Below are 27,139 nucleotides of genomic sequence, written 5' to 3'. Positions count from 1 at the left end.
CCGGCCAGGGCTGCAGCAACCAGCCGCCACCCATGGACGACAGCTCCGACGACGATGATAGCGACTACAACGCAACTAGTTATTTTTTCTCTTTTTATTTATATTTGTATATAGTTTGTATGAGTTGCGATGTGTTCGCACCATATATATGCTATGTTTTTTCTCCCGCGCCCTCTGTACGACTCGTAAATCGGCCCTACCAGAGCCGGAGGCCGTATAGGAGGCACGGGTGAAGATGCTCTTATCGGCCTGACTTAATACTTAAACAACGTCAATACCTTATTATTTTTGATTTTTTTCAAAAATGCGTATTATTTATTGAATGATATATTTTTAAGAAATAACACAGTGAAAAGATCCCAAACCCAAAGCCACAGTCTTCACCAGGGGAGATTTTTACTTTTTGCCCTTCTTTACTTGGTACTTCTATAATTTGCCCTCTCTTTGAAATGTATCTTTTGCTCCTCATTACTTGCTACTTAAACTATTTGCCCTCTGACTGATTAGCCCTATGTGAAAGGTCACCTTTGCCCATCAATCCCATATGAGTATTTGACCCCGGGATTCACGCGACTTGCACAGCCAACAACCGTTTTCTTCCATGGCGCGGACGCTTTGCCACACATCCCTGCAGCCGGCAAACTGCACCGGTCGCTATCCTCCCCTCCACTGCCCAGATCCTCCACCTTCTCGCCCTCCTCCGATGCGGCCTCGCTCCACACTCCGCCCACCATCCATGGCTTCCTGTCCCGAGCGCCCAAATCGAGCAGTGTCGCCCGTGTCGGACCGGCGTTTCTTCCCCAAATGCTGATCCTTTCCCCACTCTACTCCAGTGCAACTCCCTACCCATCCTAACCACTTTCTTCTCTGTTCTATCGCGCGTAGCGGCGAACGAGCTCGCGAAGGTTGGGGAAGGCGGCACCACACGGGAGGGTGGTGGCGACGGTGTGCTCTTCGTGCTTGTTATGTGCTCTTCCTGCCATTCAACCTTAGCTGACAAGGAACAGCTCGAATATGGCTGCAGGCTGCAGGCTGCAGAGAGGGCCTGAGACAAGGCCCGACATTGGCGGCGCAGCCATGTGGATGAGAAATAAAACAAGGTGAATTTAGGTTTGGGGTATATTGGTCCAGGGTTCTTAGCCTGATCTTCAAAATAAAACAAAATAATTCAGAAAGGGAAAATTGTTGAAGTGCCAAGTAAAGTGGGGCAAAAAATCAATTGCAAAGTAATGAAGGGCAAATTATAGAAGTACCAAGTAAGGAGGGGAAAAAATAAAATACCCCTCACCAGGGCGCTCTTGTTGCAAACAAAAAAAAATATAACAGGGCCCTCGCCTCCCGAGGAGCCGTCCCGAACTCCCAACTCCTCAGGCAGGAGTACCACTTCTCACACTCTCGCCCTGCTTCTAGCATTCCAGTTCCAAGTTTCCAAGCCAGCCAGCGCTCCAAACCTAGGTCTCCTGACTTACCTACCTACCGCCGGTGATCTTGATCTGGGAAAGGAAGCGTGTTGCCAAGACTGGTCGATTCCTCTTGTTGGTGAGGAACGCTGGTTTCCTGCATCGTCCTCTCTTTTCCCAAATTTCTTTTCTAAAAGTTAAAAATTGCTCTGTTTTCTCTTCACTGCGAGAAGCAATTTACCCAGGCATCTCTCCCTCCCCTGCAGATTTGTTTGCCGCGCTTGCTTTCCACTTTCTTCTTGGAAAGGACCGAGGGAACTAGCAGTCTGGACTCTGGAGCTGGAGTGATAAGGAAGATCTGCGAAACGAGGTTTGCTCCATGCATGTTTTCTCTCTGAAATGTACGAATTCGCCAGTAAATCTTGGAGTAGTCTTCAGTTATTTTAAGCACCAACACCTCAACCATAGATCTCCTGAAGTTGGTAGTGAGAAGGACAGTCTGAGAAAGAAGGGTTGCTCCATGCCTTCCAGGTTTGTTCTTTTTAGACAGATCTCTCTGAGATTTGTGAATTGATCAGTAAACCTGCGCAGTCTTCAGTCTTTTAGTAGCATCAACAGCTCAATCATCCCGACGCAGTCAACTTATTCTAGTAGTACGGTAAACACACATCTCCTGGCGTTGGTAGTGGTGCAACTTAAATAAATGATTTGTTTAGGCTAACCACATCCGTAGTCAAAGTAGCTCTCTGGAAGGCAGATCTGTATCCATGCTCTCCTAAACTGCTAGCAAAATATTCTCCACCAACCAGATACATCTTTGCTCGGAGATTTTCTGTACAAATTTGGTAGAAATTCGGAATCCTAAGATTTATCACTCAAGTCTGAAATTCAGTAAATGAAACTCTATTTTTTGACGCAAAATTTGGAACTTTGTAAGTTGCAACAAAATACTTCAGTGTGTCTGTCAATCCTTTTCTTGTTAACCAGTTTGGGAACCATTTTTTTCTTTTGAAACACAACCAGTAGGAAGTTGACTGCTCTCCATATATACTGTAAATTGCACGGACGTGTCAGAAATAAATCAGCTGCTAGAGTTTATGAAATCAAACTTCTTGGAATCGGAACACTGAATTATAAAGATGTTTGTAATTAGCCGTATGAAAATAGTGTCAGCACATTTGTCGTCAATAGTACTTTGTATTGTTATGTGTACTTGAATTTATTAATATGAAGGATGCTAGGAGCTGAGTTAGAGAGCCTGTCAAGGTCTAAAGTATAATATACTTATGGAAATTTATTTTCTTAAATTTGATATGCTATCTTAGAGAGAGATAAGTTCCTGGTTGCCGACTTATTACAATTTTTCTTTTGCCCTTTTCTTAGAGAAAGCAGGCCAAGAACAGTCTGAAGCTTGAGTGAGAAGAACAGGCAGAGAAAGAAGGTTTGTCCAACTCTCCGAGATTTGTTCATTTTAGATAAATTTCTCTGGAACTTACGGATTGATTAGTAATTTATCTAAAAGCATCAACAGTTCAATCATCCCAACACGGTCAACTTATAGTGGTGTGGTAAACATAGATGTCCTAAAGATGGCAGCAGTAAAATGATTTGTTTCCGAGCATGGATGCAGATGTGCCTTCAGTTTTTAAAAGCATCAACAGTTCAATCATCCCAACACGGTCAACTTATAGTGGTGTGGTAAACATAGATGTCCTAAAGATGGCAGCAGTAAAATGATTTGTTTCCGCTACTTATAGTAGTACGCTTTAGCCTAAACAAATCATATTCAAATTGACCGTAGTATGTTGTAACCTAAACAAATCATATTTAAATTGACCGTACTTCTATAAGCAGCCAAAGAGCCTGCCTGGAAGGCACATCTGCATCCATGCTCTCCTGAACTGCAAGCAAGTTTTTCTCCACCAACGAGATGCATCTTTGCTTAGTGGTTTTATGTATAAATTTGCTAGAAGTTCGGAATCCTATAATTTTGTGACTTAAGTATGAAATTCAGTAAATAAAATTCTACTGTTCGACAAAAAATTGAAACTTCATTACAAAATTGTTCAATGATGTTGTCAATCATTTTCTGTTAACCAGCATGTAATCCTTTTTTTTAACTGAACCAGTAGGAAGTTGACTGCTCCATATACACTGTAAATTGAACGGACGTGTAAGATATAAAGCAGCATCTACAGTTCATAAAATCAAACTTTTTAGAATCTTAACACTTAATTATAAGTGTTAGCAATTTTTTTTCATCAATAGTCCTTTGTATTATTATGTTTTTCTGAATGTATTAATATGAAGGAGGGTAGGAGCCAAGTTAGAGAGCCTGTCAAGGTCTAAAGTACATGCTTACATTTGATATGCTATATCTTAACTCTTAGAGAGAGACAAGTTCCTTTGGTTGCCGATTTACCGTTGTTTCCTTTGTCCCTGTCTTGTTTGTGTACCTTGGTGAAAAATATTTTATTGATGATATGGCATCAACTTCTTTTGATTGCTGCTGTCACTTTTCATTCAGCATTGCTCACGCTGTTTTACTATTTCAGGCTACACGATGACAGTTATAGATTTCATAGAAGTGAGTGATGATTTTATTGACTTGACCAGCGACGAGGAGACTGTTCAGCAGGATAACATTGCAACTCAGCCCCAGGCGACGTTGCTGGATAGGCAGGCTGTGTTTGTCCTAGCTGATGAAGGAAAGCAAGATAGGCAGGCTGCATTTGTCTCTGCTGGTGAAGAAAGTCAAGAAGCTACTGAATCTGGAAATGCTTCGGTGGCTACCACATCTCTCTCAGTTATGGAAAAGGCGCCTCTGGATACGGGTGAATCACAGAATTGTCCTAACTCCCCAACATCAGCTCCACTTGCCAGTATATTTTTTATTCTCCCTCAGTTCAGTTCATCAGTTTTGTGTTTATCATGCAAGCAATCCACACCAAGCATGCATTGTGGAAATTTCCTATTCAAAGTTAACAGTGACATGCTGCAGGCCCAGCTTGTGCCACTCCGAAGGTTCTGTCCTGTGAAGTTGGTGACCCAAAGCAGGATGTGTTTGTCCTAGCTGGTGAAGGAAGTCAAGATGCGCAGACTGCATTTGTCTCAGTTGCCGAAGGAAGTCAAGAGGATACCGAGTCTGCAAATGCTTTGGTAGCTACCGCATTGCCCTCGGCTATGGAAAAAGTGCCTCTTGATACGGCTGAATCGAAGAGTTGTCCTAACTCCCCAACATCAGCACCACTCCCCAGTAAGTCCTTATCTATCCCTTTGTCAGTTCAGTAGTTTGTTTACCATACAAACTATCCATATATCAAGCAAACATTGCAACAGTTCCGATTTGAAGCTAACAGTGAAATGCTGCAGGCCTGGCTTCTATCACTCTGAAGGCTGTGACCTCTGAAGATGGTGACACACAGCTGGGAGCTACCGTATCGCCCTCGGGTATGGAAAAAACGCTTCTTGATAGTGCTGAATCAAAAAATTGTCGTAACTCCCCAGCATCAATGCCACTCCCCATCCCCAGTAAGTTCGTCTCTATTCCTTTGTAAGGTCAGTTGTGTGTTTACCATATAAACGATCCATTGCGAGCAAACATTGCAACGATTCCTAGTTTGAAGTTAACAGTGACATGCTGCAGGCCTGGTTTCTACCACTCCGAAGATTCTGACCTCTGAAGATGGTGACACGCAGCTCGGAGCTACTGTATCGCCCTCGGGTATGGAAAAGGTGCTTCTTGATACTGCTGAATCAAAGAATTGTCTTACCTCCCCAGCATCAGCGCCACTCCCCAGTAAGTTCGTCTCTATCCCTTTATAAGGTCAGTTGTATGTTTACCATACAAACGATCCATTGCGAGCAAAGATTGCAACGGTTCCTAGTTTGAAGTTAACAGTGACATGCTGCAGGCCTGGCTTATACCACTCCGAAGGCTCCGACGTCTGAAGATGGTGGCACAAAGCTGGCTAGAGCGAAACATCCTAAGAAGAACTACCACACAAGTACTCCAAGGAGAAGTCCTAGATTGCGCGAATGTTGTAACAATCCCGTGGAAGAGCTGACAACCAGTCACAAGAGGTCTCGCATGCTCAAGCCAGCAGAAGAATTGGCTGCCGCTAGCGACAATGCAGAATCTACAAAGAGCTTCTCTACTGACAACGCAAACTAAGTTAGTCCGACTGAATATGGTCCTCCATGAAACTGTCTAACTGTTGTAGCTTTTAATTTGTCGCATTCGTATTTATGGAACCAGTGTTGTTGCTCTAGTTTGTCACATCTGTATTCAGGAACCACTATCGTTGCATTCTAGCATGGTGGGAGCTCGTGTTGCCCCATATATCTCAGATTTTTATGTGCCCTTTGTCTTTGACCACCTGAGTATCTTGCAACATAATGTATGAACAGTTTACTATGTACCTTGGTCATCACTTGGTTATCTCCAGATGCTTTATTTCTTCAGAAGTTTCTGTATTCCAAATGAAAACTAAGGAGAGATCTCGCAAGCTGCTGCTTCCAGCTTAATATCTCTCACACGTAGATTTTCAGCTTGTTCTGTCATGCATATTACTGGATGTGTACTTGGGAAAGTCACACAGTTGATGTTACTTGGATGTTGAGAAAACCATTTGTGTTATTAGCATCCTGCCTGCCTTCAAGCTGATATGCAACCAACCAGCAATAGACTGAAACTCGCGAGAGCCGCAAATACATTGTGAAAAATTCATTGTACCAAAAATCTTGATGTTCTTGTAAATGTCTGGCATGCTCCCTGGTCCTGGTACAGTAGTGCAGTGCAAAGCCCATAAAGTCCATCGCAACAGTGCACACAGCTCACAGCTGTGCTCTCCTCCCTACAGCGCAAAGCCGCTGCTGGGGCAGAGGAGCTGGGGTAGAGCTAGAGGTTCCCTTGTTGTGAGATCGGATACCGATGAACTCGGCAAAGGACTGCTTCCCGAACTGGGGTGGTTCAGGGGTGGCAAATGGGCGCGCAGAGCACTTTGCATCCCAACATTTTGCCCCAAATCGGCAAGGCATGGGCATGGGTAGAGTAGCCACGTGAAGGGCCAGTAGGAAGCAGCACAAGGACTTGCAAAGGTTTCTGCTTTTCTCTCTGAAGCTTGGTCCTGCGGTACCCAGTGCTGTAGCTTGGTTGTTTCAGAAAATGTTGCAATATCCGTCCATATGTTCCTAGACAAAAACAGTAGAGCAATCCTTCGGTAGCATGCAAGTTAAGAATGTGACTTTGTTCTAATTAACAACCACATGACCCTTGGAACATCTAGAAATTCTCATGTAGCTGAAAATGTTCTGTCAAGCAGCAAAGGCATGATTTTTTCCAACTGTACACACGCACGGAGAAAAAACATCTCATTGGCACAAAACTAAGCTCTAGCTCCTTAGAAGAAAAACATGGGAAAAGCTGGAGATGGGTGACTTTGCAAAGGCCGGAGTATTCCCCAAATTACTGGTGTGGTTCAGTCATATATAGCAAATGGGTGTGGGAAGCACTTTTTTTTTTGCGGGTACACTTTAATTTTGCCTCGTATAGGTATACGCCAGGCATATGCATAGTGGAGTAGCCAGTATCCATGTGAAAGATCTTGCAGAATAAAACGTTCCATCAATTGGCAAAGGTTTCATTTTCAAACGGAACACGCGGAAAGAGACACCAATTCTTTGACATAAAATCTAATCTCCACTCATGAATTGACGTCGAGAAGTCACAACACGCAACACATGCAATACTTGGATTAAGACAAGAACATCACATGGCCATTTTTTAATACGAGTAGCATGCAACGCACAAGAACATCACGTACTCCCTCATGCCCATTTTATACTGTGCATAATTTTTCGCGCAATTTAAATTGTGCAAACTTTAATCAAGAATAAAGATAATAATACAAAGATCTACCATGTCAAATGCATATAATATAAAAATATATTTCATAAAAATTCTAAAAAAAATTATTTTATTGTATATGTTTATATTTTTATCAATATAGATGATTAAATTTTACGAAGTTTGACTTTGACTAAAACTTATATGCAACATATTTTGGGTAGCGGAGGCAGCCCCAATGGCTTGAAAACCATAAAAAAAGTACGGAAATAAAAATTAACTTAATTCACATACTTTTGGGCCCGAAAGCCCCCAATTTTACACATTAAATACAAGACTAGTCAAAATCGGTAAGGCATTGGTAGAGGGAGGGGAGGGGAGTAGCGGTCTATCGAAGTAGCCAGCATTTCCTTGAGTTAAGAGTTTTGGAAACCGAGCTAGTTTATTTTCAAACAGTCAAAATTTGTATTTTAAAGTTCTAAAAAATCTGACACAAAATTCTTTAGGTAGCTAATGATTTATGCTACAATGGTGTAAAATCTCAAAGCAAAATTATTTGTATTTTAGGCTACACGAAATTGACAAAATCTGATAAAATTTATAGTCTTGAATCGTACATTATACACTATAAAAAAATTCCATAAATTGTGATTTTTGTGTGGCCTAGAATATGAAGAAGTTTGTATTGAGAGTTTACACCATTGTAGTATACATTATTGGCTATCTTCAAAATTTTATTTCAAATTATTTTAAAATTTTAAAATACGAAATTTGTGTGTTTGCTAATAAAAAGCTACATGTAGCTCAACCTCCGTTTTAAGTTTCCCGCGTTTTCTGATCTTTTTAGGCCTTGACCCCTGCAATATGCAATTTTGTAGCGTGCGTGGTTGTTTTGGTGTGAACAAAATGTACCAAACTTGGGGTGTGCTCCGGTGTCCCCCCCTCCCCTAAGCTCCACGTTTTCGAAAAGTTGGAGCTGCTCCAGCTTTTTTTTTAAATATGTGGAGTTACTCTAGCTTTTGGTACACATATATGGAGTTGGTTCCGTGGAACAGAAAAATACGGAGCAGCTGTTTATTTACATCCCGTTGCCACTGATAAGTGACCAAAACGTTACACACGTCTTATCTTTTTTTCCCCTCCTCGCCCAGACTCTTCCCCGATTTGAATTCACCGCGAAGCGATTCACGCCTGCTGCCACCGAATCGAGGCCGCCGGTGAACGAATCAATGTACCTTCGGCCGGAGTTAAACTTGTCTGATTTGTTCTTGCTGCCGTGCAAATCGAGTTGTAGCTTGTTACCGCAGCCGCCAGGAGCTTGTTGTCGCCGCCGAAGGTACATTGATTCGTTCGCCGGCGGCCTCGATTCGGTGGCAGCAGGCGTGAATCGCATCGCGGTTAAGTCAAATCGGAGAAGAGTCTGGGCGAGGAGGGGGAGAAAGATAAGACGTGTGTAACGTTTTCGTCACTTATCAGTGGCAGTGGGATGTAAATAAATAGCTGCTCCGTATTTTTCTGTTCCACGGAACCAACTCCATATATTTGTACCAAAAGCTGGAGTAACTCCACAGATTCAAAAAAAAGCTAGAACAACTCCAACTTTTCGAAAACATGGGGGGGGGGGGACACCGGAGCACTCACCACCAAACTTAGACGTGTTTGATGCAAAAACATACCATCACCAAATTTAGACGTTGGAACATTTAGAAATTTTGATGTAGCCGAAATGCTAGGCCAGACATCAAGCTCAAGCTTTAAACTTTCAAGTTGCAACAGGTCCAAATGAAATGCTTAATGAGACTAAGTTAAGTAGCAGCGCAAGAACACCTACAATGGCAGAGTGCATGTCTTAACAGGAGTAGCATGCAACATCTGCATTCATAAACACCTAACGTGACAGTTAAGTTCAGTAGAGCTGTGACTGTCACGGGTAGGTTCAGCTCACAGTCACAGATAGTTTCAGTAGGATCCCAAGATAAGGATGAACTGCGGTTTCCCAATGAACACGTCCCAAACCTGCAGAAATGGATCAGGACGACCACGGGGAGACCTTCTGGATGCGGATGCTGAGAGGCATCTCCCTGGACGGCCCGTCGTCGCCCGGACGCGGAACCAGGTACATCGGCGGGACCGACAGGAACGTTGGCTGGTCGGCGGCGACCACAGCGCCAGGCGACGTGCTGCTCCGCACCATCATCTCCACCAGGACCGCGTCCGACTTGCCGCCGTTCTCGGCCGCCGCCGCCGGCGGCGGCAGGTTGACCCACATCTTGCACGTGAACCTTGGCCGCGCCACCGCGCTCCCACGGACGCAGACCACCGACACGGCCGTGGTGCCGGCACCGCCGAGCGCGCCCACGGTCAGCAGGAACACGCGCCCGTCGTCCTCGGCGACGAGCAGGAGCCGCGGCACCGACGCCGGCACCTGGAGCCGGCTGACCTTGCCGTACTTGACGGTGTTCAGGGGCACGGCGTGGGTGGACGCGAGGTGGCCCGCGAGCGCCTCAGGCGAGGCCGCGAAGCCGGCGCAACCGGGCTCCGTGCAGTTGCACGGCGCGTGCGCGCACGCGCTCTGGTGCTCGCCCAGCTCGTGGTAGACGACGAACCGCCCGCACCCGTCGTGGGGGCACGCGACCTTCGCCGACGACACCACCGCGTCCAGCGCGGGGCAGAGGCCGAAGACGCCGTCGGCGTCCACGCACAGCTTGCACAGGCAGCGTGGCAGCGCGGCGACGCAGACGCCACACGCCAAGTGCCCGCCTTTGCACTGCACACAGGAGCAAACGGACCGGAGTTGGCAACAAGAAATCTGCAGTCTTCTTGCACGAAAGAATCGAACGGAACTAATTAACCTGGAGGACTGGAGGCTTCAACGGGCGGGTGCAGAGAGGGCAGTGGAGCACGCGCATGTTGATCCTCACGGCGAGCTCCACCGGCGAGCCGTACTCCGCCGCGACGACCGCGCCTCCTTCTCCGGCGGCCTCCTGCACGGCGACCTCTTGCTTCACGTGGCCGTTGGGCAGCTCGTGCCTCGCCTTCTTGGCGCTGCCCTCGTCCATCGCCGACGGCGAGCCCCCGTTGTTCCTCCCCTCGGCGCTAGCACCCTGCATCATCCTGCCTTGCAACAAAGTAGAGCTCAAGTCGACGGTGAAAAGAAACGGGAACTCGATCGAACAAACGGAAGAGAAACACAGGGCTTGTTGAGCCTCTACCTTCTTCCTCTCCAGATCACAATGCACAGGAGTTGTGGCCTTGTGGGATAGGAATCTCTCTGGTGAGCTTTTTACGAGGGGGAGTGAGGACAAGGGAGTGAGGAAAAGTAATAAGGAAGAGGCGCCGGAGGCAGCTGCAGCATTGATTGGTGTTGAAACAGAGTAGTCATGGGTCAAGCCTATAGAGGACAATGTTGGTTTATTTACTGTCACATAAGTTTGGTTGCAATATTACTAACAATTCCATTTTTTCCAATCATCTAACTTATGCATTTTGAAAGATGAAAAATCCTTGCATGAATTTCAGAGGACTGAACACTTACCAAATAATTATTTAGTTTGTTCGTTTACAAGATTGCAGAGCATTCAGATTTTTCAGCAATCTAACTAATATGCATTTCCAAATAAAAATGTCCTTAATCAATGACAACTATGTCTCAAATCCAGTTCTATACAGAAACCATGAGTTTGTCTTAACAAACACATACAACAAACAGATTTGTTCCTCTCCTCTCTCTAAAAAAAACAGATTTGTTCAACCGTCACAACACAGAACCTGAGGAATATGCTAGGAATAAAAGTCAAGAAAAATAGATTTGTTCAGCCGTCCACCGTGAGTATATATGTGAAAATTTTCAGCAAGTACGGTGTAAAATAAGATGTCGTCTTAGAATGTGGCCATCTTTAATTTTAAGACATAAACTTATTTACTTTCATAGTCGATATATATCTTGAAAAGAAAACAATGTTATTGGTTGTTTCTTGAAAACTATTTTGTCATTGCGCATAAAGATAGTTCTTAGCAACATATATCCAATAATGGTCAAATTTATGTCTTGAAAACTATGCACCTGAAAGGCCCGATATTGTGAAATAATTTATGTCCAGCTTGATGTCTAAATTTTATTTCTATGTATAAGTATATAATCATACAGAAATGACACATACAACAAACATGGTTGTCTAACTATATGTTTGTCTTAAAGCATTTTCAACACAATAAAGATGATGACATCGCATTTGCGAGGGGCACGATGGTAGTTTCTAATAAAAGGAAAAGTCACACCGGAGAGCTTCTAATTTTTTTTATCTCTAGTTTTTCTCATTTTTGCATCTTACTGTCCTCAAAACTCAAGTGAAAAGAAATCACTCAAGACCAAATCTTCACAAGCTAGACTAACCTCAAAGATTGTGACCAGCCTATTTATTGACTCACATGCACCAAGAGGAAATGTTTTTTTTTTTTGCGAGGACCAAGAGGAAATGTTTGTGCAGAGCACTTTGAGTTCAGGGCATTTTCCTCAAATTGGCAAGGCATGGCTTGCACTCCTATAGAGCTTCAGGTCCTTGCTTATCTGATACAGAACAGTCATGATTTTGGATTAATCACACGCTCAGGCCCTTGCTTGTCTGCATTACTAGTTCACAACACTACCACATTAAGCAAGCTATGAGGAGCAAAGCTACCTATCCAGCATAACAAGCCAGAACTAGGTGCAGTACATTTTGTTCAGAACAAAGCAGGCCACTGGAACAAAGAGTAGTTAAACTTTCAATCTCTCTCTCTCTCAAAAAAAAAGTTAAACTTTCAGAAGAAAGTTTAGTTGAATAACGAGCTCACTACTGAGTAAAACTTCACCGTCACAACCATGCCGATCACATAACATGCTAAAGATCAAATGCAGAGTTCATGGCTTCCTCCACGCGCGAAGTCCTACCTTGTGGAGTTGTGGACTTGGCGGTGGCGGGCGGCAGGTCAGAGTTCAGAGCTGATCAATGCGGATCCTGAGCGCGACCATGTCGCCCGACAGCAGCTCCTGGGGCACCGCCAAGAACATGCCCTGGTCGGGCGCCGGCGCGCCGCCGGTCAGCGCGCTGCTGCTTACCCTCGAGGCCATGAGAACTCGCCTGTCCTTGTCGTCGCCGGGACGCTCCACGGAGAGCTTGCACCAGAACTTGGTCGCCGCGGCGCCGCCGCCGTCCGCCCTGACGTGCACCAGCGACACCGCTGTGGCCGCCGCGCCGAGCGCGCCCAGGCAGACGAGGAAGACGCTCCGGTCCTCCTGCCCGACGATGACGTGCCAGCGCTGCGACAGCGGCAGGCTGAGGCTCCACGAGCGGCCGTACCGGACGGCGATGACGGGGCGGGAGTGGCCTGCGGCGAAGTGGTCGAGGAGCGCCGGCGGTGAGCCCTGGAACGCGCAGCCGGGCTCCGGGCAGGAGCAGGGCGCGCACGGGCACGTGCGTTGGTGCTCCGCCGCGCCGTGGAAAACGACGTAGCGCTCGCAGCCGAACTTCCCGTAGGGGCAGAGAATCTTGGCGGCGCTGACCACGGCGTCCAGCTCGCCGCAGTGGGTGTCGGCGCGGCTGCAGGTCTGGCCGTGGCCGCCGCGGCAGTAGCTGCACAGGATGTGCCCGGCCGCGTCGCACTGTGACAAAAATCTCAGCTTTCATGGCTCCGTAGCAGAAAGTGTTTTTGCAGATAGATTTGCAATCTTGGCAAACAAATCCTCACCTTGAAAATTGGGGGCTTGAGGGGGAGGAGGCAGGCCTGGCAGAGGAGCGCGTCAACGTCCATCCTCACGTCGATCTGCAACTCCGCCGTGTCTTCCACCGCCATCACGGCGCTGCCTTCTTCGCCTCCGTCCTGCATCACGTCTCCTTCCTCCGGCTTCAATCTGCCCCTCTCGCCATCTTGATGTGGTGCTGCTCGAGCTCCATTGGCCAACCTCGTATTCGCTTGGGCAGAAATCATTTTTCTTTTATGCAGGGTGTGTGAGAGAATCGAAGCGGAAGCGGGGAGGGCCAAGGCACCGTTGAGCAGAAATGAACATAACACTGCAGCCACGTGGATACCCAAATGGAGGAAAAAAAAAATTATCATCATTTCAAATGGGAGTCATGATTTCTCAGATAACTAGGAAAATGATTATGGAAGTATTGCACAATATCATCATACTATCATAGAAATCTTATACTCTACAACTTCATTACATTGTTGCTTACACATACACCGATATATACTGAATGTCAGATGAACTTTCATTAGGTGTATATGTCTCACTAGATCGTATATTGCTAGGTATTCGAGGTTGCCAAGCTAATTTCAACCATCACATAACCAAATGAACCACCTGCTATGGAAGAGCCTTAGGAAAAATGGTGACGATTGATGTTGTCGGCACCTCTAACCAATGAATGAAGAGCCTCACCGCCATCATTCTTGATGCAACGGTTTATTTTGGCGGTATAAAGGAGAAGAAAGCAATGGGGGAGGTGTGTGGCGGCGGGGTTTTGGAAGATCTCTACAGCCACCTACGGTAATCAGAGATGCAAGCGTTCTCATCAATAACTATGAGTATGCATACAAAAAAAACTCAATATCATTAACTATGAGAAAACATTGGATATGTGGGCCTATTTTGTTCTCTTACTAAAAGCATCCCCACTGGAAGCCCCCAAGGCGTGTCCGGTGCACGTCGGGCGGGCTTTGGGAACAGCCAGCAAAGATGACTGGCATTTTTTCATAGCAATCTCCACATCGGTAGCCCCAAACGAGCCCCCAAGCTACTTCCTCTCTATCCAACACCACCACGCGCGATGCCTCCTTAACGGCATATATTCCGGATAAATTTGTTTCATGCCCTTTCAAATGCCGACTCAAATTCGCTCTTAAACTTTTTATGCTCCTCAATTGTTCCTTTTAACTTTATTTTAATTACAACCTTTGGCATCAAATATCGTTTACCTTCGCATAAGGGCATCTCCAACGGGGCGCGACGCATATTTATGTTCGTTTGCGTCGGGCACGGACATAAAAAACGTCCGCATGTACGCATGCGTCTGTCCCTTCTCCAGCCGCAGGGACGCATTTATTTGATCGCATGCGTGATTAGAGAGGAGAGAGGGAAAGATTCTATTTGTGTGACTAGGAATGACGGCATGTGTGATTAAGGAGGAGAGAGAGGGCTGCATGCAGACTAAACGGACGAAAACGGACGCGTGGACACGTCCGCACAGACGCATTCCTGACGCATATTTGGTCCATATTTGCGTCAGAACGGACGCTGCGGACGTTTTGCGTCTAGCCGCTGGAGCGTGTTTTTTGTCCGCGCAGACGCAAACGAACGAAAAACGTCCGTTTGCGTCGTCCCGTTGGAGATACCCTAACAACTACAACTTTGTTGCTACTCCCTGCGATCCATAATAACTGTTCTGGTTTTAGTGCAGCAGAGTTTGGCGTGGACGGTGAAAAATAAATGAAGCCTTCATTTTGAAAAGCAAAATCACGACAGTCCATCTTCCAAGCAACAGGGCAAAAAAAGCAGCCGAGGCCCCATCCGAGAAAGGCAGACTTTTGGTCAGCAGCTCTTTGTCGAGACGAGACTGGACCATACCATATGGCCTGCCGAGAAGTGCTTCCCGAACTAGGTTTATCCAGACGGAGCAGATGGTTTTGCAGACCACTTTGGCTACGAGCCTTTGCCTCAAATCGGCAAGGCGTGGGCAGAGAGAGGCTAGCCTCATGCGATGACGTGAAGGAGCAGATGGAAACAGAGGAGCTTTTCCATTTCTCTTTAAAAACTTTTGAATGTTTTCCTTTGAAAATTTGACCCTGCAATGGTATGAACCGTGGCTGTTTGTTTCGGTGTGACTGCCACTGTGCGCTCTATGATCTTTTTCGATAAGGGTAAGAGCATATCCACCGGCGGCCCCGATAGCGGCCCTGATAGCGATTTGGGGGCCCGGCGTCGTTTTTGTGCTCGCACCGGCGCGTCCCAAACGGCGCCGGCCATTTTTCGAGCCCAATAGAATCGCCGGCATCCCCGTGCCGGCCCCTTCGCCAAGGGCGCGAATCGGACGCGCTGGCGCCTTGCGGAGCGACGGTTTTCGCGGGTGGGGGCGCATTGTCAACGAGAGGACGCGACAGTTCGCATCGACCGCGACGCGGGAAGGTTGGTCGTCGGCGTTTAATGGCCTCCCGCGCGGAAACAGAGGCGGCCACGAGAGCAGCGACTGGCCACGCGGCGTCCAGTCGGCGTAAATGTGGGTAGTTGCCACCGCTATATAGTACGTACGCCGTCCACCACCGCCGCTCCATCCTCTCCTCTCCACCACCGCTGCTCCATTCTCTCCTCTCCACATCAAAATGCCACGCCGTCTGAAGACCACCTACTCGATGCTTGGCCTCAACGGCCGCGCGCTGCCTCCGCCACCACCATAGTCGCAGCCGGAGCCCGAGCCGGCGCCGCAGGCCGACGCCGACTACAGCACCGACGAGGACGTAGACCCACGGTCCGCGGTGTGGGACGAGGTCCACGTCGCAGTCACGGAAGAAGAGGAGGCGGAGGAGGCAGCGCAGTCGGGGGAGCCGCCGCCGGCCCCCGCCCACCCGGAGCAGGCGACGATCCTCGCGTCGCTGAAGGCGCAACGATACCAGCGGTTGAAGGAGGAGAGGGAAGAGTTCATCAATGACGCAAACCTCCAGCACGGCCTCGAGATCTCGCACCAGCGAGCGGCCACGGAGGAGACGGGACGCCGCCTCGTGGAGGCGGAGCGACAAAAGCAGAACTCAACGCTCATCGCCACTACAAGGCTTTCGCCCGCCAGGTGGCGAGGCGCGCCGAGATCGAAGCTTCTCGGGAAAGGCTGGAAGCGCAGGGACAGCGCCGCCGGCAAGCCCCTGCCATGTCGGCCGTCATGCTCCACCGCCAGATGCGCGAAGCAAGGGAGGAGAAGCGGGCACGGACGCAAGCGGCAATAGCGAAGAACGACGACGAGGCAGGGCTGTCGAGCGGCCCAACCAACGGCCAATAGATAGGATTAAGTTTAAGTTCTAGTTATGTTTAAATTCGAGCTACCTTTGTATGAACTTCGTATGAATTTCCTATAAATTTCATTTTTTAAATATCATTTTAAATTTCAAAATCTATCGGGGCTGGCGTATAGGGGCGCCGGTGTGGGAGCAACATCCCCAAATAGAGGATGCTGTGCCGGCGCCCCCTAAACAGAGCTGCCGGCGCCCCTGCCGACGCCTATTTGGGACTACCGGTGGAGATGCTCTAATATACTACGGATTTGCTAAAATTGAGGCGCATGATTTTATTTATCTCTCAGTTAATCTTTTAGCAATTGGATTTACCTTGTGATGGGTTGTAACTGAGATTCTTCTAACTGTAAGTGGGTTGTAACCGAGAACAAATATTGACCGACTTGCTCTAAGATTCGTGCTAGCCTATGAGTTGCATATGATTTACTACTAGGTTGTAACTGAGACATGATAACACCACGTGACTGAGATTTAGTTAAGTCTAAGAGCCTGAGATCTAGACGTGTCCAGTGTATTTATACCAACATGATACTAAATACATTTAGCAACAACATCTAGACACATAACTGAATAATCAAAAAAAAAAAAGACTCTACTGAAACATAGATACTCGAAATAGCAAGAGCACCGCCAGTTCAACACCTAGACTCCAACCAAGGTTTTTAAAACGAGGCCTCGAGGAAGGTGACAGTGCAACACCATCGTCGTTTGGTCAAACCAAGATGATCACATCTTGGATTTTCACCTTGAAGAATGTCCAAACACCATACAATATCTTCAAAAAGGAAATGACTAGGTAACCTCCGTTGCTATGTACAACCACCGAAGGTCACTTAAGGTTTTCACCATGGAAATTAAGACCACCAAGGTCGAAGTCTTCGCCTCCCCCACTCGTCGACAACACAGCTGCAAAGACGGTGTCCTACACACAAACTTCTCCCGGTGTGTTACGAGTACTCCCTACACTTTGGATTCACCAACAATCTTGATATTTATGAGCATTCATGAACAATCACAATTTATCTATATTTTTCAGTAATCTCTTGAAGGTTCTATTTTTGGCTTATTTTTCCTGTAGTGGTGAAGGCCCATTTATAATTTGTATTACTCTTGGATTTTCTTGTAGTGGTGAAGATCATGAATAGATCTGTGGACTTTTCACAACTAAGGAAACTCGTTTGAGTCACGAGCCGGCTAGGAGTTGCAGGTCAGGATATATAACTGTTGTTTTAATCCCAAAAAAATGTTTGATGTTTGAGGGTCCTAAGTAACAAGAGAAATAATTGAAGAGAACGGAAAAGTGTTTCAGCCAAGTACTGATGTTGGGTATTCGAAATCGGATAGATCGGTTTAATAAATGAAGTGGCACTGGTTTTGCACACGTGGTAGTCCAAACAGTAAAAAATATAAATAGACTTAAAATTGATACAAATTGAAATAGGAAAAATTTGGAGAAGTTAAAAATTGAGTTTTCAATTCATTTTGACTCATTAAAAATGATGATAAAATCATAAATTGAAGTAACATGTTCGAAAATAACGATACAGTGACATTTTCCGCCGCGCGCACAAGAGCCGGTAAGGTCGATATGCCAGAAACTGGGATTACCTATATGCCGATACCCGTCAAGCTCGAGGGCGTCTCGATAAGTTCTTATTTTTTCTAGAATGCTCCATTGAGTAGAAATTTTCCAAGAACCTTGGTGAACAATCCATTTGGTCTAGCATAGTTTTTTACTATTGGATTTTTTGCAAGTAGTTCACTATTGCAATTGAATTCTCTATTTTTAAGTCTTTCTTTATCTATACCAAACACTATAGTTAAATTGAGATAAAACTATTAACTCTAAACATTGTAAAAAATTAAATTATTAAATAGGACCGACGTTTTGTTGTGTAGAATGACGGCTAGCAGGGATGGAGCTACCTTATATGCATTGGGTCAGCTGACCTCAATGTAGTAAATCATTTTACTAGTTAGTGCTAACTAAGGTTTATTTATAGAGTATGACACCGGTGTAATAGAGTGGATATAGAGCTGACACCAGTGACATTTTCGGTTGCAAAAGCTGAAGTACGTGGAAGTGTGACTTAAAGTTAGGATTCAACCGATCAACTGAAATTATCAGCTGACGAATTTTGTTCACACTAAACGAAATACACGAGATGCATTATTCACTAGCCCCTCTGTTCCACCAGTGACATATTGACAGCCAGGCACACGGTGAATTGCTGGTCATTTACGCGCACCACCCTCAGCATATCTCTCCACACCCTCCCTCTCCTCGTCTTGCTTCGAGGCATCCGACATCAGTCCAGCGCCGCAGCAAGAGCAGCTCTCCATGGCGGAAGTAGCAGCGTGCAGGAGGATCAAGACGGGGACGGAGGTTGGAGCGAGGCCAGACGGGGCGGCGGCGGAAGAGGGGAGGCCGGATGGCGAGATAGCAATCAAGATAAGCTCCGAGGCCCTCCTCTGCAGGATCTGTGTCGAGCTCCTCAAGCCACCCATCTTCAAGGTAATCGTCGGTAGATAGCCGCCTGCCTGCATTCGATTCCTGTTTCTGCATTTGCTCTTTTAGTACCTGTGCTTGAATGCCTCTGTCGGTTCATCTTCATAAGATTAGATGGATTCAAAAAAAAAAAATTATGATTGTTGTTGGGAGTAAAAGCGAAAACTTTTCCCTCTGTTAGAGCTGTTGGCTGTAGAACATAATGTACGTGAGCCAGCAAACTGAATATGTACTGCCGTTTTCTCTGATATGTCGGTGGATTGACATTTTGGTGGCATAAATTGCAGTTACTCCAGTTTTGATTTTCAAAGCAAGTTTTTTTTGGTTCCATTTACTTAATGTTCGACAACTGCTGTTCTTGCTAGATGACCAAATTTTTCCCCATGTAAGATCTCTATTGTTGGTTGGTGTAAACTGAATGCAGCAGTTAGGGCTCTGTTTCCAATCTAGTGGGTAGAAATGAAATGCTAATTTAGCACATATTGAACATAGACAGCAGTAAAATGAAATGCTAATTGCTAGGATGACCAAATGGCTGATCTCTGTTGAAAACTGAATGTAGCAGTTTGGACTCAGTTTGCAATCTAGAGGGTAGTGGTGAAATGTTAGTTTAGCTAGTCTCTTGCTGTGTAGGATCTTAATTGAGGTGTCCAATTTCTGTCCAGTGGGTGGTAGTGGAATTATATCTTAGCTATCTTACTATGTACATAGATGCTAGATTACCACTGATCAGTCTATCGGTGCCTATGGCACTTGAATCTTGTCCCGCTTACTCTTTACTCTCTGTGGATGTATGGATTCCTTTGTTCTTTCTTCTTCGCAAGAGTAAATCCATTTAAACACTTTTTACGAGTAAAAACAAGAACCTTTTCTCCTTGGGTAGTAGCAGCAGAACACATAGTTTCTGCACGCAAAGGTTAAACTGCCTGCTGTTCTCATTGAAATTTAAGAATGCCAGTGGATCATCATTTAGATGGTATAAATTTCAGTTGCTCCTTTTTTTTTTTTGCTTTTCAAGGAAGCAAAGAAATGTTCCATTTACTTGTGCTGTTCTTGCTACGATGAGTTGATGACCAAGTGACCTTTGTAGGATCTTTATTGGACTCAGTTTCCAATCTGGTGGGTTGTAATGAAATGCTACGTTAGCAGATACTCCTCTGGTCACCTTTAATCGACGTGACAAACATAGATACGTAGGTTATTCATAGCTCGCGTCGATTTATTACGACCGGAGGGAGTATATCATATAGACATCAATCATGGCGTAAGGCCGTAAGTTGCCTGCCATTTTCTCTGAAATTCAATCATGACTGCTCAGCGCATGTTGTGGTTTTCTTTTTGAAGTAATTTACTCTTTATTACGATTCAAAAATTTCCATTATAATTGAACATTTTCAATCAGAAAAGCCAGGAGTTGCATAAACGCAAACACTAGAGTCTATGCTAAGATCTTGTTTTGCACACTAATGAACACCGCGATTGGCATCAACATTAATATATTGAAGCTTGAATATCTGGAATGAGCTGTGTAACATCTTCAGTTCTTTCAAAATATGAATACAATCCTTCTATTATTCCCGTTGTCTGACATGCAGTCTGTTTGGAGTATGACATTACGAAGTCCAAGCCTAACTGCACTCTCTATACCTTCCCTACATCCCAGCAATTCACTGAGAAAAGGGATCAATTATTCCACTGAATTTTTGGGAACCTGAATTGGCAAATCCCCCATATTATACTTCATTAAACATCCAGCCCCAGCAGTTCGGGTTGTCTGATCAATAGCTTGGCTGCTGGAGTTCTTCCTATGATTACTAAATTGGCATCGTGTAGGATCTTGTTGGTGTCTCAAAGGTCAAAGCTGAAAGCAATTAGGACTATGTTTCCAATCTTCTGGGTAGTAGTCAAATAATAGTTTAGCTGCTGTCTTACTATGTACCCCGGATCTTAAACTGTTTGTTTCCAAACTGAATACATTTTTTGTCGCAAAAAAAAAAAAAGAATACAGTTTTGCCATGTCACAACTGACCAGCAGCCGGTTTTCAATCCAGTGGGGAGTAAATTCTAGGGCGGCTGATCTCTTACAATGCACTAGGTTATCGATATCCTTTTGTTTCTGCTCGCATTGCACCCTGTATACTGTTGTTATGAACTGATGAAATGACCGAGGAGAGGCATTGCACACTGTTGTGCGTTTCTCCTAATCTTTTATTTCTCCACTTTATTATCCATTATATATTGCTGCTGAAGGTTATGCTAATTTTCTTATATTTCTTCAGTGTGAGGCTGGGCATGTTTTGTGTTCTCCGTGCCTAGAAAAGCTCCGTCTGGACGGGCACGCTTTGAAGTTAGAGATCTTTTGTGATCTGTGTTGCAAAACCACGAGTTACCGCCGTTGTGTCGAACTAGAGCTATTCATCAACGCCATCAAAGTTCCATGCTCAAACCAAACATATGGCTGCAATGAGTCCGTCAGATACCATGAGAAAGAGAAGCATGAAATCCAATGCACACATGCTCCATGCCACTGCCCAGAGACTGACTGCACTTTCAGAGGGGTAGTATGTTGCCTTCTGGAGCACTTCATCACCGCGCACGGATGGTCGCCAACCAACTTCAGCTATAACAAGCCACTGAAGGTATCCATTCCTCATGACCACCGTTTCACGCTCCTTGTCGGGGAAGATCAGTCCATTTTCCTCCTGACCAACACTCTGGCGGGAATCGGCAATGCTCTCTCCATGGTCTGTGTCAGGCCTTGTGAATCTGGACCAAACTATTCATGCAACATCTCTGCTGCTAACAGTGTTGTTGGTGGAAAAGCTGAGGGAGGCTTGTGTTCCAGAAGGACCCACTTGTGTCGAGCAGCTCGCTGTCAGGTGGAGTTCAGTTGGGCAAGTTCTTCCTGCTGGTTCCCCCAGAACTCGCCGATAACCCATCTGGCGAATTGACCGTACACATCCGTGTTGACAGATTCGCGGCTTAGGGATCTCAGCTAGAAGTTCACAGCGAATTCTGGGTTGGCATCTTTGCAACTAACATCACCAGGAATGACTGCAGAAGAAAATTGTTTAGTTATGTAGCTTTGTTGCAAGCCCCAAACTCATGAGTGTCATGAATGACTGGCTGCTCTTGGTAATGAAGAATAGCTTCAGATGTACCGGTTGTTTAATGTATCAATTGATGATCTATATCTTGCAACTGAATATTATACTGTTTGTCGGGTATGATCAGTTTAAAATGAATATTATTGGAACTAGTATTTGATCCAGGAGTTGTTGTAGATATGATTTACCACTATAATCTTCACTTGGCCATGTTGGATACACGTTTCCTTTGCCTTCTCCGCATTGCACATTTCTGTAACCTAATATTTTGGTACCATGGAAGTCCTCAGGCTCTTCAAGAATTTGGGATTGTTGCCCTTCTTCCTTAGAAAAGTATCTTTAAAGATATGAGGAGCAGAACACCATATTTCTTTTAAATAGTATAAAGATTATTGCTAACCTTTGCCATTTAGTGCATGTACAGTGCAGGTGTTAACTTAGTGGGGCTAGGAATAAATTCCTTTGGCAGTTTGCAAGTTGATCCCAGCTTCTTTCTTCGCGGCGCCGATGAAGAGGAGCCTGACGCTTGCAAACGCATACAAAATGACAGCATCTAACGCTCATGCTTGTGTGTGCTCGCGACTTCAACTCCTTAAGCGCCCTTAATTATCTCTTTAATCGACAACATGTGGTTAGATGTGCATCCTTTGTACTTTTTTTGAGTGTCTATTTATTTTCGATTGGTATCTATGGATTGATCACAAGCCGAAACATGGTTAGAGCTCTAATATGTCTTGAACTTATACTTAATTCAATTAATCTAAATCTCGTAACATTTTCTGATCTATTTGATAGCCGCCAATTAAAAGGAGACATTTTCGCAATTAAAAGGAGACATTTTCGCCAATTAAAAGAAAACCCTAGGTGCATGAACTGAAGTAAAGGTGAATCGACATCGAGCCCGACATATAAGAGAGGGGTCTATTTCTCTATTTCCATTTCTCTATGGTGGAAATGGTGGCACAAATCATATTTCTTTCTCTATTTCTATTTCTCTATTTCTCTAAGTACAAATAAGAATAAAGTACAGAAATGATAAAGTACAAAATAATATTTTTTAAGTATCCAACTTTCTATTTTCTAAATAATCTTTGATATGAATCTTTGATGTTTCTAAATAAACCTATTTTATATATTTTATATTTGATATTTCTAAATAAACCTATTTGATTCCTCATATTTTTTAATAGAAAATAGAAAAAATAGAAACAATAAAAAAACATTGCCTCTCTCCTTCTCCTCGGCCGGCCGGCAGTACCTGCACAGGGCGGCGGCAGACATCGGCGGCTCCCTCTCCTCCATGCACGGACAGCGGCGACGTGGCCGGACAACACCTCCCCTGCATCGGCAAGTTCAGAGGCGGCACGGTGGAGGGCTAGTGTCTCGCTTAGTTGCTAGTCGCCGTCGTCTATGCAATCTTCGAGTTCTATCTCTTTCTCTTTTTTGTTGGGCATGTTTTTGCTGCTGCCCCAACACTTTTCTTGTGTGTGAACTCTTGTATAGTCGTTGCTTTATTTATAAAGCGTAACGAAAGTCTATTTTGAGAAAGTACATGTAGAAAACAAGGAGAACATGTTATGAATATTTGAGTTTGATTTCCGTGCGATGAGAGGGAAACAATTTTTAGTATTTTAAAATGCACTGGAAAGATAGAAATATGTAGACAAAGTTTCAAGCTAAACGTTTACTAATTTGAGAACGGAGGGAGTAGATTTATCTCAACTAGCCAAGCCAACCAGGTAGGTAGGTGGCCAAAAAATCCAAAATGATCAATGTGGAAGGTTGCCAATATCTTTCAAACACTGCTAGGTTATTTCTTTCAATATGCTGCAGATCATAAATGTTTTATTTTGTACTGTACATGCTGTTGAATATATTAGCAATTTTCCCCATGATTTAATCAAATAAAACATTGGATAAAACATGGCTAAAAAGTTTGAGATTAAACTAGTCATGCAAATCACCATAGAGTAAAGGAGAAACATGTCTAAACTGATTGAGAAGAGCAATATGTTTGCTAACAATGAACCTGAGCTTGTTGCTAGGAGAAGAAAGAGGATAATGATCTCATAAAAGGAAGACAAGAACACATACGGTCCAGAAGAGGAACCAGCGTCGCCGTTGTCGCTGTTGAGAGCCATGTCGCCGAAGAGGTTGCTGATGTCGGGGAAGAAGTCGTCGTTGGGGAAGTAGTCGTCGGCCTCCGTGTCGATGTTGAAGCCAGCAGTCGCGGTAGAACGCTCCCCCAAAACCTTATCGCCTCTCCCGTACAGGATCACAAGAGACGGGGTTCCGGAGGCCTGCTGTCCCGTCCAGCGGTGCACGCCGATAGACGGGATGGAGAAGTCTTGAGCGGCGGCGCAAAGCTCTGGAACCGAGTGGTAGGAACAGAGAGAGGAGCTGAACAGGCCACGCGAGGAGATGAAACGAAGGGCCAGGGAGGTGAACCGAACAGGCAGCAGCCGAAGCTGAACAGTCTTCGTATTCAAAACCCACTAAAAAGAAACGTTTCAGATTCTTGCGTCTGTTCATATACCCATTCGTGAGTGGCAAAAAGAAAGAGAGAGAGGCTCTCGGCTCGAGGCATTCCCGCATCCCGCGGCGCGGCGCGACGCGACGCGGCGTGTCGTGACGAGGTGAGCGAGCGGCGGCGTCGTCAGAGGAGGAGCGCGCGTGTGGTCAGCTCCTATTTCCTCCTATTATTTCTCTCATACAAATGGTATGAAAAGCTCTCCTTATAAGCTGCTCCAACTCTTCTTCAACTAGCAATGTGGGACTAAACTTTTGTCCCACCCCTGCCATGCATGAATGGGCCATGTGGGCCTCTAGGATTTATTAGGAATTTCTGAAATATTTATTGTATTGGTCCAATATGGGCCAAAATTCCAACAATCCCCCACCAGATCCTAGAGGCACATAGAATTTGCCTTTGGTTCCAAAACATTGTTTTATATACCGGTACTATAGCGAAGAATGTTAAGTTGAACTTTCACCGTAACTCTATGCTACACTAGACTGCTACTTGAACAGTGGACTAAGCCTTGAACTGCAAGTTTTCTCGCTAATCTAGCTTCACAAAGAGCCTTGACCGGTACTAGGCCGTCGCAGGGCTTTCCCGCGGGTGGAGCTTATGCGTCATACTCCGTGGCCTTTCATGAGTTTAATAGAAAGCACCCAACTCTCATAGGTTGCGATGTTTTAACAACCAAACTCATATAGGTGTGTTCTTCAACGGATGTTCTGCATGACAACATCTGTGCTTAAATTAGCAACTTAGAACACATTAAGATAAATCAGCCTACCGTGCAGTTTAGGAAAGTATTGCATCTTTTATGGAGTGGTATCATACAAGGAGTAAGGATACTTTCCTCTCAGTTGACCTACAGCTTGTCTCCCAGTTCTAATTCACGGGATCTCCGATCACATAGAATGGGTTACCACTGTGGACAACTTAAACGGTGGGTCTCATACCCATCTCCTTTGATGCATTATCTATCACGTTACGTGATAGACCCTTTGTGAAGGGGTCTCGCCGGATTTCTAGACGTATGGATATAATCCAATGCAATAACTCCGGAGTTTCTCATTTTTCTCGACAGATTTTAATCTCCTCTTCACATGCCTTGATGACTTCATATTATCCTTAGAACTCGTTAACCTTGATGATCACAGTTTGATTATCACAGCTCATTGGGATAGCAGGTATTGGTTTCTCAACCACGGGTAAGTTCATCAAGAGTTCACTGGAGCCACTCGCTTCAACAATGGTCGTGTCTAATGCCGTGAGTTCTCGCTTCCATTGTTGACCTCGTTAAGATGGTCTCGCTTGCAAGACTTCCAAGAAACAGCGCCACCACCAAGTGTAAATACATATCCACTAGTGGCCTTAATCTCATCAAAGCATCGAAATCCAGCTTTGAGTCACTATAGCCCTCTAGTACCCTAGGATACCCAAGTATAGTGAATGCCATAACTCGCAGGTGCCCTTTAGATAGTGCATCACTCTTTCAAGAGCATGCCAGTGATCATCGCCAGGATTTGATACAAATCGACTAAGTTTGCTCACAGCAAAGGCGATGTCAGGCCTCGTAGCACTAGCCAAATACATAAGTGAGCCAATAATCTGAGAATATCTCAGTTGATCTCTAGCAGTCGCTTTATTCTTTCTAAGCAGAACACTAGGATCATAAGGCGTTGGACAAGACTTGCAATCGCTATACCCAAAACGACTCAAGATCTTTTCCACATAGTGAGATTGAAGCAATGTAATCCCACCATTGTCATCCTTCAATAGCTTGATGTTTAAGATTACATCAGCTACCCCAAGATCCTTCATCTCAAAACAGCGAGATAAGAAATCCTTGGTCTTCTTGATGATATTCAGGTTGGTTCCGAAAATCAGTATGTCATCGACGTATAAGCAAAGAATGACTCCTTCGCCCCCACCATGGCGATAGTACACACATTTATCAGCTTCATTTACAACAAAGCCTTCAGCAGCTTAAAGTTCTTTCGAACTTCTCATGCCACTGCTTAGGTGCTTGCTTGAGACCATATAAAGACTTCAACAATTTGCACACCTTTCCTTCTTGACCATTTACTACAAATCCATCTGGCCGGTCCATGTAAATTTCCTCATCCAACTCTCCATTTAGGAAAGCTGTCTTAACATCCATTTGATGAATGAGAAGACCGTATGAGGGAGCCAGTGATAGTAGTACTCTAATGGTAGTCAATCTAGCTACAGGTGAGTACGTATCAAAGAAGTCTTCACCTTCCTTTTGGGTATAACCCTTGGCCACAAGCCGTGCCTTGTACTTTTCAATTGTACCATCAGGTCTAAGCTTCTTCTTAAACACCCATTTACATCCTACGGGTTTGCACCCATAAGGACGATCGGTAATCTCCCAAGTTCCATTAGCCAAAATGGAATCCATCTCACTTCGGACAGCTTCCTTCCAGTAGTCGCATCCGGAGATGCATAGGCTTCCGAAATAGAAGTGGGAGTGTCATCCACGAGATACACAATGAAATCATTACCAAAGGACTTCGCAGTCCTCTGTCTCTTACTCCTTTTAGGAGCTTCATTGTTATCCTCCTCGGGATTCTCAAGGTGTTCTATCGGAATGGTGGATTCAGAAATTGTAGCGAATTCTTGGATAGATGTACTAGGCATCCCCTGATTCGATGAGTTGGGCATATCCTTCATGGGAAATATATCCTCAAAGAAAGT

The 27,139-nt window shown here is 45.1% G+C and overlaps 3 protein-coding genes and 1 pseudogene across 4 annotated transcripts; 2 read left to right on the top strand and 2 right to left on the bottom strand.

The window, feature by feature from the left end:
- Positions 1-1,055: 1,055 nt before the first annotated feature.
- LOC124666992 lies at positions 1,056-5,867 on the top strand. Of its 2 annotated transcripts, XM_047204328.1 has the most exons (9): positions 1,056-1,539; positions 1,667-1,770; positions 1,869-1,931; positions 2,784-2,841; positions 3,956-4,282; positions 4,402-4,656; positions 4,773-4,931; positions 5,047-5,199; positions 5,315-5,867. In XM_047204328.1, exons 5-9 carry the CDS (start codon positions 3,964-3,966, stop codon positions 5,572-5,574), a joined length of 1,146 nt encoding a protein of 381 aa, XP_047060284.1. In that variant the 5' UTR covers positions 1,056-1,539; positions 1,667-1,770; positions 1,869-1,931; positions 2,784-2,841; positions 3,956-3,963; the 3' UTR covers positions 5,575-5,867. The 2 variants fall into 2 exon arrangements, with proteins under 2 accessions (XP_047060284.1, XP_047060283.1); XM_047204327.1 differs by lacking the exon at positions 1,869-1,931.
- A 3,259-nt stretch (positions 5,868-9,126) lies between these two features.
- LOC124664241 (putative E3 ubiquitin-protein ligase SINA-like 6) lies at positions 9,127-10,361 on the bottom strand. Its single transcript, XM_047201808.1, has 2 exons — positions 10,101-10,361; positions 9,127-10,015 (listed from the first exon to the last, which is right to left on the bottom strand). The coding sequence occupies exons 1-2, from the start codon at positions 10,359-10,361 to the stop codon at positions 9,278-9,280; spliced, it is 999 nt and encodes a 332-aa protein (XP_047057764.1). The 3' UTR covers positions 9,127-9,277.
- A 1,862-nt stretch (positions 10,362-12,223) lies between these two features.
- Positions 12,224-13,215, bottom strand: LOC124664239 (E3 ubiquitin-protein ligase SINA-like 10). Its single transcript, XM_047201807.1, has 2 exons — positions 12,976-13,215; positions 12,224-12,889 (listed from the first exon to the last, which is right to left on the bottom strand). The coding sequence occupies exons 1-2, from the start codon at positions 13,213-13,215 to the stop codon at positions 12,224-12,226; spliced, it is 906 nt and encodes a 301-aa protein (XP_047057763.1).
- A 512-nt stretch (positions 13,216-13,727) lies between these two features.
- On the top strand, positions 13,728-22,014 carry LOC124664238 (annotated as a pseudogene).
- Positions 22,015-27,139: the final 5,125 nt, after the last annotated feature.

This window comes from Lolium rigidum, chromosome 6, assembly GCF_022539505.1.
Source record: "Lolium rigidum isolate FL_2022 chromosome 6, APGP_CSIRO_Lrig_0.1, whole genome shotgun sequence".
Taxonomy (NCBI): domain Eukaryota; kingdom Viridiplantae; phylum Streptophyta; class Magnoliopsida; order Poales; family Poaceae; genus Lolium; species Lolium rigidum.
The sequence above is the reverse complement of the archived record's forward strand: the minus strand, read 5'-3'. Positions and strand labels throughout refer to the sequence as shown.

Bases quoted from the DNA above. Each gene is read 5' to 3' on its own strand.
- LOC124666992 (XM_047204327.1), top strand. From the start codon at position 3,964: ATGACAGTTATAGATTTCATAGAAGTGAGTGATGATTTTATTGACTTG. The intron at 4,932-5,046 runs GTAAGTTCGTCT...GACATGCTGCAG, and splicing joins AATGCCACTCCCCATCCCCA to GCCTGGTTTCTACCACTCCG. The intron at 5,200-5,314 runs GTAAGTTCGTCT...GACATGCTGCAG, and splicing joins AGCATCAGCGCCACTCCCCA to GCCTGGCTTATACCACTCCG.
- LOC124664239 (XM_047201807.1), bottom strand. From the start codon at position 13,215: ATGATTTCTGCCCAAGCGAATACGAGGTTGGCCAATGGAGCTCGAGCA. The intron at 12,890-12,975 runs GTGAGGATTTGT...TTTTTGTCACAG, and splicing joins TCAAGCCCCCAATTTTCAAG to TGCGACGCGGCCGGGCACAT.
- LOC124664241 (XM_047201808.1), bottom strand. From the start codon at position 10,361: ATGATGCAGGGTGCTAGCGCCGAGGGGAGGAACAACGGGGGCTCGCCG. The intron at 10,016-10,100 runs GTTAATTAGTTC...TCCTGTGTGCAG, and splicing joins TGAAGCCTCCAGTCCTCCAG to TGCAAAGGCGGGCACTTGGC.